This window comes from Musca vetustissima, unplaced genomic scaffold (assembly GCF_032173495.1).
Source record: "Musca vetustissima isolate MV318-11 ecotype Yass unplaced genomic scaffold, APGP_CSIRO_Mvet_v1 utg48367, whole genome shotgun sequence".
NCBI classification, from domain to species: Eukaryota; Metazoa; Arthropoda; class Insecta; order Diptera; family Muscidae; genus Musca; species Musca vetustissima.
Window position 1 is genome coordinate 271788 of NW_026882453.1, and position 14459 is coordinate 286246.

At 36.4% G+C, this 14459-nt stretch overlaps 2 protein-coding genes across 2 annotated transcripts; one reads left to right on the forward strand and one right to left on the reverse strand.

The window, feature by feature from the left end:
- Nucleotides 1-3170: 3170 nt before the first annotated feature.
- LOC133328868 (serine protease grass-like) lies at nucleotides 3171-5322 on the reverse strand. Its single transcript, XM_061537377.1, has 4 exons — nucleotides 5021-5322; nucleotides 3698-3897; nucleotides 3551-3646; nucleotides 3171-3490 (listed from the first exon to the last, which is right to left on the reverse strand). Exons 1-4 carry the CDS (start codon nucleotides 5320-5322, stop codon nucleotides 3171-3173), a joined length of 918 nt encoding a protein of 305 aa, XP_061393361.1.
- Nucleotides 5323-9049: 3727 nt separating this feature from the next.
- Nucleotides 9050-13665, forward strand: LOC133328869 (uncharacterized). The gene is made up of 2 exons (XM_061537378.1): nucleotides 9050-10879; nucleotides 13423-13665. Exons 1-2 carry the CDS (start codon nucleotides 9050-9052, stop codon nucleotides 13663-13665), a joined length of 2073 nt encoding a protein of 690 aa, XP_061393362.1.
- Nucleotides 13666-14459: the final 794 nt, after the last annotated feature.

Sequence of the window (14459 nt, forward strand, 5' to 3'; positions counted from 1 at the left end):
TACACCAAACATGTTACTCGCCTACGCTTATGTCATCGATATAATGGGTCCAACATTGAGAGCGGTAACAGCCACCTTTGAACAAATTGAGAAGGTGTCTGCCAAAGTGGGTCTGGCAGTAAACGGCGAGAAGACCAAGCTGATGGTATCAACGCGCAAGACGTCCAGTAGACTCGGACCAACTGTGGAACTTGAGAACTACAGCTTCGAGATAGTCAAAGATTTTATATACCTTTGTACCGCCATAAACAAATCGAATTTCGAAATTCATCCAACTTACTTGCTTGCCTACGCCGATGACATCGACATAATGGGTCGAATATTGAGAGCGGTAACAGCCACCTTTGAACAAATTGAGAAGGAGTCTGCCAAAGTGGGTCTGGCAGTAAATGGCGAGAAGACCAAGTTGATGGTATCAAAAGCGCAAGACGTCCAGTGGACTCGGTCCAACTGTGGAACTTGAGAACTACAGCTTCGAGGTAGTTAAAGATTTTATATACCTTGGTACCGCCATAAACAAAACGAATGACATCAGTTTTGAAATTCGGCCAACAGATGCTACTATGGTCTGAGCAAACAACTCAAAAGCTAGGCCACCTCCCGCCAGACCAAACTCACCCGTGCTATTATATGGATCTGAAGAATGGGTACTTACGCAAGCAGATGATGCAGCTCTCGGAGTGTTTGAGAGAAAAATTCTCCGAAAGATGTATGGGCCGATCTGTGTTGACGGTGAATATCGCCGTCGAATGAACCACGAGTTGTACCAGCTATTCTCGGACATCGACATTGTTAGACGTATTGAGGTACAGCGACTACGTTGGCTAGGTCATGTTGTGAGAATGGACGAAGATGCCCCAGCCCAGAAGGCATATAAAAGCGAACCAGCTGATGGTTCACGCAGAAGGGGAAGGCCACGAATAAGATGGAAAGACCAAGTGGAAGACAACATTGCCGAATATGGTCTTTCAAATTGGAAAAATTGCGTAAAGATCTACGCGCCTGGACATTTTTTAAGCTCGGCTTATGGAGCGAAAGCCAGCTTACTTAGCTGGCTTGTGACAGAACTTTCATGAATTTTTTAAAGAATATTTTTTCAGGGATTATCCAAGGCGTTGATTTTTTAAAGAATATTTTTTCAGGGATTATCCAAGACGTGGATTTTTTAGAGAATATTTTTTCAGGGACTATCCAAGGCGTGGATTTTTTAAAGAATATTTTTTCAGGGACTATCCAAGGCGTGGATTTTTTAAAGAATATTTTTTCAGGGACTATACAAGGCGTGGATTTTTTAAAGAATATTTTTTCAGGGACTATCCAAGGCGTGGATTTTTTAAAGAATATTTTTTCAGGGACTATCCAAGGCGTGGATTTTTTAAAGAATATTTTTTCAGGGACTATCCAAGGCGTGGATTTTTTAAAGAATATTTTTTCATGGACTATCCAAGGTGTGGATTTTTTAAAGAATACTTTTTCAGGGACTATCCAAGGCGTGGATTTTTTAAAGAATACTTTTTCAGGGACTATCCAAGGCGTGGATTTTTTATAGAATATTTTTTAAGAATATTTTTTCAGGGATTATCCAAGGCGTTGATTTTTTAAAGAATATTTTTTCAGGGGGACGGCTTATGGAACGAAAGCCAGCTTACTTAGCTGGCTTGTGACAGAACTTTCGTGAGTTTTTTAAAGAATATTTTTTCAGGGATTATCCAAGGCGTTGATTTTTTAAAGAATATTTTTTCAGGGATTATCCAAGACGTGGATTTTTTAAAGAATATTTTTTCAGGGACTATCCAAGGCGTGGATTTTTTAAAGAATATTTTTTCAGGGACTATCCAAGGCGTGGATTTTTTAAAGAATATTTTTTCAGGGACTATCCAAGGCGTGGATTTTTTAAAGAATATTTTTTCAGGGACTATCCAAGGCGTGGATTTTTTTTAAAGAATATTTTTTCAGGGACTATCCAAGCCGTGGATTTTTTAAAGAATATTTTTTCAGGGACTATCCAAGGCGTGGATTTTTTAAAGAATATTTTTTCAGGGACTATCCAAGGCGTGGATTTTTTAAAGAATATTTTTTCAGGGACTATCCAAGGCGTGGATTTTTTAAAGAATACTTTTTCAGGGACTATCCAAGGCGTGGATTTTTTAAAGAATATTTTTTCAGGGACTATCCAAGGCGTGGATTTTTTAAAGAATATTTTTTCAGGGACTATCCAAGGCGTGGATTTTTTAAAGAATACTTTTTCAGGGACTATCCAAGGCGTGGATTTTTTAAAGAATATTTTTTCAGGGACAATCCTATTTGTGTTTTTTAAAGAATATTTTTTCAGGGACAATCCTATTTGTGTTTTTTTAAGAATATTTTTTCAGGGATTATCCAAGGCGTGGATTTTTTAAAGAATATTTTTTCAGGGACTATCCAAGGCGTGGATTTTTTAAAGAATATTTTTTCAGGGACTATCCAAGGCGTGGATTTTTTAAAGAATATTTTTTCAGGGACTATCCAAGGCGTGGATTTTTTAAAGAATATTTTTTCAGGGACTATCCAAGGCGTGGATTTTTTAAAGAATATTTTTTCAGGGACTATCCAAGGCGTGGATTTTTTAAAGAATATTTTTTCAGGGACTATCCAAGGCGTGGATTTTTTAAAGAATATTTTTTCAGGGACTATCCAAGGCGTGGATTTAAAAAAAATTTCAGGGATTATCCAAACAATTTGTTGCTCTGTGTTATTAATCACACGTGACTATATGTACGTGAATTAAAAATTCCAAACAATTTTTGATTTCGTGATGTCTGGCAACATGAATGGGGTCGCATGAAAACCATTTGACACCATTTGCCGCTCGTCGAAACTATCAAGTGTGAAAAATCTGACACAAAATGTATGCGTGGGTGTGTTTTTTTGTGTACATTTCTATATAATTATATTTATTTAATTAAACCAAAATTCTAATTGTGAAAATAATCATCTCTCAATCTCCAAAAAAACCGACAACAAAAACATAATCACATGTCGACGTAATTCAATTAAAACTAATTTTTTATACCGTGGTCAAATACTTTTTTCCAGCTTAGATTTCATCACAATAACTTAATCGCATTTCCTTTCATTTAGAATTATACATCATATGATGTGGGTTGTTGTTGTTGCCACTGTTGTCGTTTTTAAAATATGTTACTAATTATCCAAGTTATATAACTGCGAATATTTGTATAAATGCCGGGATAGTTATTTTGGCCACCACAGCCATAACCACCACCGGATGTTATACCAAATTGGACATAGCGTAGATGGTTGTGTTCATAGGGGATGGCAGCAAAAAGGGGTCCTCCAGAATCGGCACGACATGTGCCACGTTTATCCAAGCCACCTCCGGCACACAGGAATTGTTCCGCCGTTATGGGATTCTGACGATAAACACGTTGACAAATGTCAAGATTTTTTAGAACTATGGGAGCCTTGAGCAGGATGTCCGAGGCAGAACCTGTAAGCGATCAAACAGGGGGGTTAGAAAATATTAAAAACTTTCTTGAGGGGATAATACCTTTCTCTGTCACACCCCAACCGGCCACAATTTGTTCGGATTGTATTTGTGGCTTAACGTGTGGATCCAATGGCAAACATATGGGCTTAATGTGGGCTATAATGACATATTTTAGTTATAATTCTTGAGATTATGCTGCGTACTTACTATTAAATTCCACAGGTCTCTGTAGGCGTATCAGGGCTATATCATTTTGTATGGGATGTAATTTGTAATTTGGATGTAGAATGACATTTTCGATTTTCACATCTTCATGCGGAGGGGCACAATTCCATTTACGGCTGGATTTGCGATTTTCACAGTCACGTTCCGTTTTGAGGTTATGTTCACCCAGGCGAACGGAGAAGCTAAATTGGAAAAATGTATTTTTTAAAGAATATTTTAAAGGCCATCCATAGGTGTGGATTTTTTCAAGAATATTTTTTAAAGGCCATCCATAGGCGTGGATTTTTTCAAGATTTTTTTTAAAGGCCATCCATAGGCGTGGATTCTTTCAAGAATATTTTTTAAAGGCCATCCATAGGCGTGGATTTTTTAAAGATTTTTTTTAAAGGCCATCCATAGGCGTGGATTTTTTAAAGAATTTTTTTTAAAGGCCATCCATAGGCGTGGATTTTTTAAAGAATATTTTTTAAAGGCCATCCATAGGCGTGGATTTTTTAAAGGCCGTCCATAGGCGTGGTTTTTTTAAAGAATATTTTTTAAAGGCCATCCATAGGCGAGGATTTTTTCAAGAATATTTTTTAAAGGTCATCCATAGGCGTGGATTTTTTCAAGAATATTTTTTAAAGGCCATCCATAGGCGAGGATTTTTTCAAGAATATTTTTTAAAGGCCATCCATAGGCGTGGATTTTTTCAAGAATATTTTTTAAAGGCCATCCATAGCCGTGGATTTTTTCAAGAATATTTTTTAAAGGCCATCCATAGACGGTAGCCCAGGAAGGCGGGGGTTTTTAAGGAATATTTTTCAGCAGCCCAGAAAGGCGTGGAATATTTTTAGTGGCCATCAATAGGCGTGATTTTTTTAAAGAATATTTTTAAAGGCCATACATAGGCTCGGATTTTTTACAGAATATTTTTTAAAGGCCATCCATAGACGGGAGAATATCTTTCAGGAGCCCAGAATGGCGGGGATTTTATAAAGAATATTTTTTAAAGGCCATCCATAGGCGGGGATTTTTTAAAGAATATCTTTAAGGAGCCCAGAATGGCGGGGATTTTATAAAGGCCCTCTATAGGCGGGGATTTTTTAAAAGCCCTCTATAGGCGGGGATTTTTTAAAGAATATTTTTCAGGAGTCCAGCAAGTCCTGGATTTCTTAAAGAATATTTTTCAGGAGCCCAGCAAGGCCTAGATTTTGTAAGTATTTCTCAGGATCCCAGTAAGGCCTAAATTTTTAAGGATTTTTCTGGATTCCAGCAAGGCATGGATTTTTTAAAGAATATGTTTTTTTGTCAAGCCCTACTTACACTTCATTCCTTGCCTCCACACAATGCCCGGCGGTCAGGACATATTGATTGGTTATCAAGGTACCGGCACATCGGAAACGTTGTCGCGTCTTTTTGCTACCCTTCGATTCCAACAATACCATCCATGGAAATTCGGATAGACGTACAATTTCACCATTCGCAATACGATCACCATTCAAATGACCACATGGCATTGAACGTAGAATCCTTTCGCCCACCGGCTCTTGTAAATAATTTACCATGGGACGATGATGAAAACGTGGTGGTGCAATTGCAGCGGCCGCACCACCGCCATTTGTCATCGCCTGTGATCCACTATGATAAGGATAATGAGGATTATGGACCATCGATGGCGAAGGTGAAGGTTTGGGCAGTTGGATTGGAGCCGGTAGCGGTGAATGATGGTGATGTAAATGCAGATGTTGTTGCTGTAGGCTGATATCGTTGACATCATAGAAGGCGCAGCAGGCGTAATGCTGCAAACAAATAAAATAAATTTGAAAAAAAAAAATAGAAAGCTTGTGTTTATTTTAAAATTTGACATTCATTGTTTGGCTATTGTTATTGTTGTTAGTCGTTATTCATTGTTCGTTAATTGCCTCAATTGTAATATTGCAATACCAACCACATTTGCGCGTGAACCACAATGACTTTGTCGTATGAAACGGGTTATATGCTCCGGATAGGGTGGTGACCAATTTTCCACCAGCCATTCAATGCGTCGACATTTGGCCATGGGAACGCAATATCCTTGGTTATAGTCGGGGGTTATGCAGTCTAAAAATAGGAGGAAAACATATGTAAGAAACAAAAATTCAGGAGCCCAGAAGGGAGTAGATTTTGAAAAGAATATATTTCAAGAGCCCAGAAGGACGTGTTTTTTTTCAAAGAATATTTTTCAGGAGCCCAGCAATTCCTGGATTTTTTAAAGAATATTTTCAGGAGCACAGCAATGCCTAAATACTGTAAGGATTTCTCAGGATCCCAGCAAGACCTAATTTTTTAAGGATTTTTCGGGATCCCAGTAAGGCCTGGATTTTTTTAAGGTATATGATTTTTGTCAAACCTCAACTTATCCATATATTTAATAATCCAGGCTTTATTTCTCCAAGTTTTCTTCACAACTTACTTTTATAGCCGTTGGGCGCCACAACATTTCTTTGGCCACAGACTAAACAAATACTGTGAACTAATAACATAATGATCCAGCTCATTATGAATTCCTGGAATTTCATTGTTATGCTTTGATCTTCTTCTTGTTCCTTAAAAAAATAAATGTCACTTTTTAGGTGCAATTATTTGATTTTTTTTCTCAACACGTCCGGCTGGGTAAGAGTCTGACCAATAACTGATAAGAATAACCACACAAATTATTTTTTTAATATTAATCTCTGTTATTATTAGAATCAAGAGATGTGTGGTTAAGATTAATGTTTGATTTGAAAGAGATGAAGATTAAGAGAACAAATAAGTCGAGGGTCCAAGCGATGATGGGGAAAATGTGGATTTTTACATTTTTGGGAAATATGTTTTCAAGGCATAATCCAGGCGTGATTTAAAAAAATATGTTAAGTTCAAACAAAGGCGTGGATATGTTAAAGAATATTTTTTCATGGACCAAAAAAAGGCGTGGATTTACTAACGATTTTTTTTTTTCGAATAGAAAATCCAGGCCTTGGATAGCCCCTGAAAAAATATTTTTTGAAAAATCCATGCCTTGGATAGTCTCTGAAAAAATATTCTTTAAAAAATCCATGCCTTGGATGGTCTTTAAAAAAATATTTTATAAAAAATCCACTCCTAGGATAGCCCTTGAAAAAATATTCTTTAAAAAATCCACGCCTAGGATAGCCCTTGAAAAAATATTCTTTAAAAAATCCACGCCTAGGATAGCCCTTGAAAAAATATTCTTTAAAAAATCCACGCCTAGGAGAGCCCTTGAAAAAATATTCTTTAAAAAATCCACGCCTAGGATAGCCCTTGAAAAGATATTCTTTAAAAAATCCACGCCTAGGATAGCCCTTGAAAAAATATTCTTTAAAAAATCCACGCCTAGGATAGCCCTGAAAAAATATTCTTTAAAAAATCCACGCCTAGGATAGCCCTTGAAAAAATATTCTTTAAAAAATCCACGCCTTGAATAGTGCCTGAAAAAATATTATTTAAAAAATCCACGCCTTGAATAGTGCCTGAAAAATATTATTTAAAAAATCCACGCCTTGAATAGTGCCTGAAAAAATATTATTTAAAAAATCCACGCCTTGAATAGTGCCTGAAAAAATATTATTTAAAAAATCCACGCCTTGGATAGCCCTTGAAAAAATATTATTTAAAAAATCGACGCCATGGATAGCCCTTGAAAAAATATTCTTTAAAAAATCCACGCCTAGGATAGCCCTTGAAAAAATATTCTTTAAAAAATTCACGCCTAGGATAGCCCTTGAAAAAATATTCATTAAAAAATCCACGCCTTGGATAGCCCTTGAAAAAATATTCTTTAAAAAATCCACGCCTAGGATAGCCCTTGAAAAAATATTCTGTAAAAAATCCACGCCTCTTTTAGTGCTTCAAAAAAATATTCTGTAAAAAATCCACGCCTCTTTTAGTGCTTCAAAAAAATATTCTGTAAAAAATCCACCCCTCTTTTAGTGCTTCAAAAAAATATTCTGTAAAAAATCCACGCCTCTTTTAGTGCTTCAAAAAAATATTCTTTTAAAAATCCACGCCTCTTTTAGTGCTTCAAAAAATATTCTTCAAAAAATCCACGCCTAGGATAGCCCTTGAAAAATATTCTTCAAAAAATCCACGCCTAGGATAGCCCTTGAAAAAATATTCTTTAAAAAATCCACGCCTAGGATAGCCCTTGAAAAAATATTCTTTAAAAAATCCACGCCTAGGATAGCCCTTGAAAAAATATTCTTTAAAAAATCCACGCCTTGAATAGTGCCTGAAAAAATATTCTTTAAAAAATCCACGCCTTGAATAGTGCCTGAAAAAATATTATTTAAAAAATCCACGCCTTGGATAGCCCTTGAAAAAATATTATTTAAAAAATCGACGCCATGGATAGCCCTTGAAAAAATATTCTTTAAAAAATCCACGCCTAGGATAGCCCTTGAAAAAATATTCTTTAAAACATCCACGCCTAGGATAGCCCTTGAAAAAATATTCATTAAAAAATCCACGCCTTGGATAGCCCTTGAAAAAATATTCTTTAAAGAATCCACGCCTAGGATAGCTCTTGAAAAATATTCTTCAAAAAATCCACGCCTAGGATAGCCCTTGAAAAATATTCTTTAAAAAATCCACGCCTCTTTTAGTGCTTGAAAAAATATTCTTTTAAAAATCCACGCCTCTTTTAGTGCCTGAAAAAATATTCCATAAAAAATTCCCGACTAATCTAGACATTGTTTTCATTATAAATTGTCCCTTTACTCACTAAGCGCCTAAAAGTATGCTTTGAAATTATTGTTTGCCATTGAACCAAAAACTAATTGATTTCAATATTTTCCTTTAATATAATTACCAATTTTAAACACAATTTAAAATTGTAATGCCAATGACTGTTTGATTTACTCCAGTGGGGTTGGGATGTACTGCAAAAAATACCAAGAAGAAGAAGAAGAAGAAGAACGTGACCACAAACAAGGCTTAATCAATAGCAAATCAAAAAGTGATTAAAAATGCCGATCACAATTAATGGAACGTTGTGATTTGCCGTACTCCAACCGGCATACAAATGAGTTATGATGATGACCACAACAAGACCTGACGGTCTTGGGGGTGGGCCGTTAAACTTTCTTCGTTACTTGCAGATCGAAGCCATAATCAGTTGTCGACTTGAACTTAAAGCCGACGGTTGAAAGAAATTGAAAACAAAATTGAATAAAATTTTGAATAATAAAATAAAAAAACTGATTGAATTGAAAAGTAAAAGTGAGAGAAATTAAAAACGAAGTGAATTAAAAATAAATCGAATTGAAAATGAAATTTTGGAAATGGAAATGTGTGGGAGTGTTGCTGCTGATAATGTCATTGATTCTGCCGTCCACGGTGGTGGCAATAACATCCAAAGAGGATACAAATTCTATTGTGGATATTAAGGACCAGGTGGTGGCAGAGGAGCCCATTAAGGGCCCAATTGTCTTGGGTTTGGATGCCGAGGAACCGGAGAAAGTGGAGGAATCTTCCAATGATTTGAAATCTCAAAAGAAAGTAGCAGGCTTACCTGCGAACTTGGGTGTTTCAAATATGACCAAGCTCTATTGGGGTTTTAATAACGTGTTCGGTGGTGCCGGTGGTGGCCAACCCTTGGCAGCCCCTGGTGGCTATAATGATCCTCCTGTGGTTGCAGATGAAGGTAGTTTTGGTAGCTTTGATCGCCATCCCTGCCGTAGAGTGTGTCAACAGGGCAAGTCTATGACCTGCTATTATCGCCTCATCGTCCATAACTATCAGACCCTGGGCCAGGAATGCCAACGTTGTATCTATGAACCGGCCACCTGCGAAGCGGAAAAATGTATCTATGGTGATGGTGTACCCAATGAAATAATGGCTGTAAATCGTCAATGGCCTGCTCCCCCACTGGAGGTATGTGAAGGAGACACGATTGTGGCCGATGTCATTAATTACCTGACCGAAGAATCGACCATCCACTGGCATGGGGTCCACATGTCCCAAACACCCGATATGGATGGGGCACCCTATATCACCCAATATCCAATATCACCGGGTGAGGTACAGCGTTATACCTTCCCGGTGGATCGTAGTGGCAGCAATTGGTATCACAGCCATTATGGAGCCCAAAGAGCCAGGGGTGTGGCAGGATCTCTGGTTATCCGCCAGACCAAGGAAAATAATCGCCATGCCAATTTATATGATTATGATCTGATCGAACACACTTTGGTTATTCAGGATATTGTCTATAATGCCGATATGACCAGGCCAAGGAACATTGTCATCAATGGCAAGGGTAGGAATCATCTCAACTCCTGGGCGGACAATGATTCCCGACATCGTTACGAGCGTCTTAACGTTTCTCCCGGCATGCGTTATCGTATGCGTGTCATTAGTAATGGGGTCTTCAATTGTCCCCTGGAATTTTCCATTGAAAATCATCGTATGCTAATGATTTCCACAGATGGTAATGATCTGCAACCTGTCTATGCGGATAAATTCTTTATGACATCGGCGGAGCGGTTTGATTTCATTCTTCAGGCCAATCAATATCCTGGCAATTATTGGATTCGTGTCAAGGGCTATAATGATTGTGAAAATCTGAATCTATATCAAGGAGCAGTTCTCCATTATCGAGGATCTTCTCGCAGCCGTCTACCCGAACGACAAATAACCGAAGATGTAAATGCCGTGCCAAAGGCCTTATCCGCAAAATCCGAAATAGGTGTAAATGTAATGGCCGAGCTAATAACACCCGATCGTAAGCGTGAGCGTTCGGATGTACCCACGTTGGGTTTGCAGTCTCTGAACCCCCTACCGTGGCCGGCGTATACGAAATTCCGAACATATTATACCAGCTTTGGTGTGTTGCAATTGGACAACGATGCCTATCTGCAGGTGGATGATATCACTTTTGCCTATCCTACGGTGTCACTGCTGCAGGGCAGACACCTCTTCAATGATGACAACTATTTTTGTAATCGTACCGCTTTCTATTTGGCTGGCATCAATTGTCGTCGCACCAATTGTGAGTGTACGAATGTTATTCGAATTCCAGCGTATAAGCCCATTGAAATGGTCGTGGCGAATTATATGAATACGACCCACCCATTCCATTCGCATGGTTATACGTTCCGTTTGGTGGGACAGGATATCGTGGGGAATATTAATGATTTGAGAAATGTAAGTAGAAACTTAATTTTTTTTACAATTCTATAAACGAGGCGATTCATAGGCTACCTTCAAGGTCCTTATAAAGTTTTATAAAAATGCATATTCATTGGTCTCAAGTTTCTGAAAAAAAAATTTTAAAAAATCCGCGCTTTTTGGTCATAAGGTCCTCACTAAAATCCATATTTATTGATGGCAAGGGTTCTCATAAAATGCTCTTTAAAAATGTACGGCTATCGGCCTAAAGGTTCTCATAAAAATGCTCTCTAAAAATTTATGGTCATCGTTCTAAAGGTTCTCATAAAAATGCTCTCTAAAAATTTATGTCCATCGTTCTAAAGGTTCTCATAAAAATGCTCTCTAAAAATTTATGTCCATCGTTCTAAAGGTTCTCATAAAAATGTTCTTTATAAATCCACGCCTTCTGGTCTAAAGGTTCCCCTAAAAATGTTCTTTATAAATCCACGCCTTCTGGTCTAAAGGTTCCCCTAAAAATGTTCTTTATAAATCCACGCCTTCTGGTCTAAAGGTTCCCCTAAAAATGTTCTTTATAAATCCACGTTTTGTTCTTTAAAAATCCACGCCTTCTGGTCTAAAGGTTCTCATAAAAATGTTCTTTAAAAATCCACGCCTTCTGGTCTAAAGGTTCTCATAAAAATGTTCTTTAAAAATCCACGCCTTCTGGTCTAAAGGTTCTTATAAAAATGTTCTTTAAAAATCCACGCCTTCTGGTCTAAAGGTTCTCATAAAAATGTTCTTTAAAAATCCACGCCTTCTGGTCTAAAGGTTCTCATAAAAATGTTCTTTAAAAATCCACGCCTTCTGGTCTAAAGGTTCTCATAAAAATGTTCTTTAAAAATCCACGCCTTCTGGTCTAAAGGTTCTCATAAAAATGTTCTTTATAAATCCACGCCTTCTGGTCTAAAGGTTCCCCTAAAAATGTTCTTTAAAAATCCACGCCTTCTGGTCTAAAGGTTCCCCTAAAAATGTTCTTTATAAATCCACGCCTTCTGGTCTAAAGGTTCTCATAAAAATGTTCTTTAAAAATCCACGACTTCTGGTCTAAAGGTTCTCATAAAAATGTTCTTTAAAAATCCACGCCTTCTGGTCTAAAGGTTCTCATAAAAATGTTCTTTAAATGTTCTTTAAACAATCCACGCCTAGGATAGCCCTTGAAAAAATATTCTTTAAAAAATCCACGCCTAGGATAGCCCTTGAAAAAATATTCTTTAAAAAATCCACGCCTAGGATAGCTCTTGAAAAAATATTCTTTAAAAAATCCACGCCTATTCTAGGCCTTGACAAATATTCTTTAAAAAATCCACGCCTATTTTAGGCCTTGAAAAAATATTCTTTAATAAATCCACGCCTATTCTAGGCCTTGAAAAATATTCTTTAATAAATCCACGCCTATTTTAGGCCTTGAAAAAATATTCTTTAAAAAATCCACGCCTATTTTAGGCCTTGAAAAAATATTCTTTAAAAAATCCACGTTTTGGATAACCCTTGAAAAATATTCTTTAAAAAATCCACGCCTATTTTAGGCCTTGAAAAAATATTCTTTAAAAAAACCACGCCTATTTTAGGCCTTGAAAAAATATTCTTTAAAAAATCCACGCCTATTTTAGGCCTTGAAAAAATATTCTTTAAAAAATCCACGCCTATTTTAGGCCTTGAAAAAATATTCTTTAAAAAATCCACGCCTATTTTAGGCCTTGAAAAAATATCCTTTAAAAGTTCCACGCCTATTTTAGGCCTTGAAAAAATATCCTTTAAAAGTTCCACGCCTATTTTAGGCTTTGGAAAAATATTCACGCCTATTTTAGGCCTTGAAAAAATATTCTTTAAAAAATCCACGCCTATTTTAGGCCTTGAAAAAATATTCTTTAAAAAATCCACGCCTATTTTAGGCCTTGAAAAAATATTCTTTAAAAAATCCACGCCTATTTTAGGCCTTGAAAAAATATTCTTTAAAAAATCCACGTTTTGGATAACCCTTGAAAAATATTCTTTAAAAAATCCACGCCTATTTTAGGCCTTGAAAAAATATTCTTTAAAAAAACCACGCCTATTTTAGGCCTTGAAAAAATATTCTTTAAAAAATCCACGCCTATTTTAGGCCTTGAAAAAATATTCTTTAAAAAATCCACGCCTATTTTAGGCCTTGAAAAAATATTCTTTAAAAAATCCACGCCTATTTTAGGCCTTGAAAAAATATTCTTTAAAAAATCCACGTTTTGGATAACCCTTGAAAAATCCACGCCTTGAATAACTCTTGAAAAATATTCTTTAAAAAATCCACGCCTATTTTAGGCCTTGAAAAAATATTCTTTAAAAAATCCACGTTTTGGATAACCCTTGAAAAATCCACGCCTTGAATAACTCTTGAAAAATATTCTTTAAAAAAACCACGCCTATTCTTGGCATTGAAAAAATATTCTTTAAAAAATCCGCGTCTTCTCTAGGCCTCGAAAAATATTCTTTAAAAAATCCACGCCTCTGTTGATACTTTAGATAGATAGACCTCTACAAAATAATTTTTGTTTTTATTTCAGATCCAAGAACTTGATCGCCGTGGCCTGTTGAAACGTGTCCCAGACAATTTCCCTGCCGTTGAAAAGGATACCATACAGGTGCCGCCCTTGGGTTATATTATCATACGTTTCATTAGTGATAATCCCGGATTTTGGACAATGCATTGTCACATTGAGCGACATGCCCTGGAGGGTATGATAGCTGTTATGAAAGTTGGTGAAAATCATCAAATCAAGAAGATAGCACCCAAAATTATGTGCTGAGGAGGAAAGTTTTTAGAAAAATATAATTAAATGAAATTAGTGTTTAAGTTATTTATTTTATATTATAAAGAAATTATTTAATTTGTATATAATTTTTGAATAAAAAAATATTTTTTGATCTTGTCATACAAAACTTATTTTCATAGTTACTTCATCATTGTTCGATTGGTAATAAACCATTTTTGATTGGTGGATACAACGTCCGGAAAGCCGGGAGGTGTATTGTAAATAAATTCAACCTACTATATTAATAATGATCTCCGGACTCTATACGATTGCAATTACGAGTGGAACACAGGCATTGTAGAGCCTAGGTCCTCGCCAATTTTGTTGGGCTTATTACTTAGAAAGGCCACCGGGGCCAACAATTGAGCCATCATAATTATCTTAATATATAAAAGAGCTTAGTGTTAAGTGAGTGAGTGAGTGACTGACAGATCATCACCCAGACGAAACGGCAGAAGCTAGAAGCTTGAAATTGGTTGGTGTGTAGGCGTGGGTTTTTTGAAAATTCGAACTAGAAGGGTACGAAAAGTACTAAAATGTACAAAATATGGTACCCTTTGTATTAGGCAAACGGGAAGAGCTAGAATTCTGAAATTTGGAATGTGGGTCACTGATGGGAAGTTAGAAATAGTGCTAAAGAGTTTTTGGAAATTCGACCTATAAGTGTACTAAAAGTACTAAAATTTACTAAATTTAGTTCTAATTGTATATATATTGTACATATATAGCTAGAATCTTGAAATTGTATGTAGAATACAGATTGGGAAGTAATGTTGATGGTTTAATGG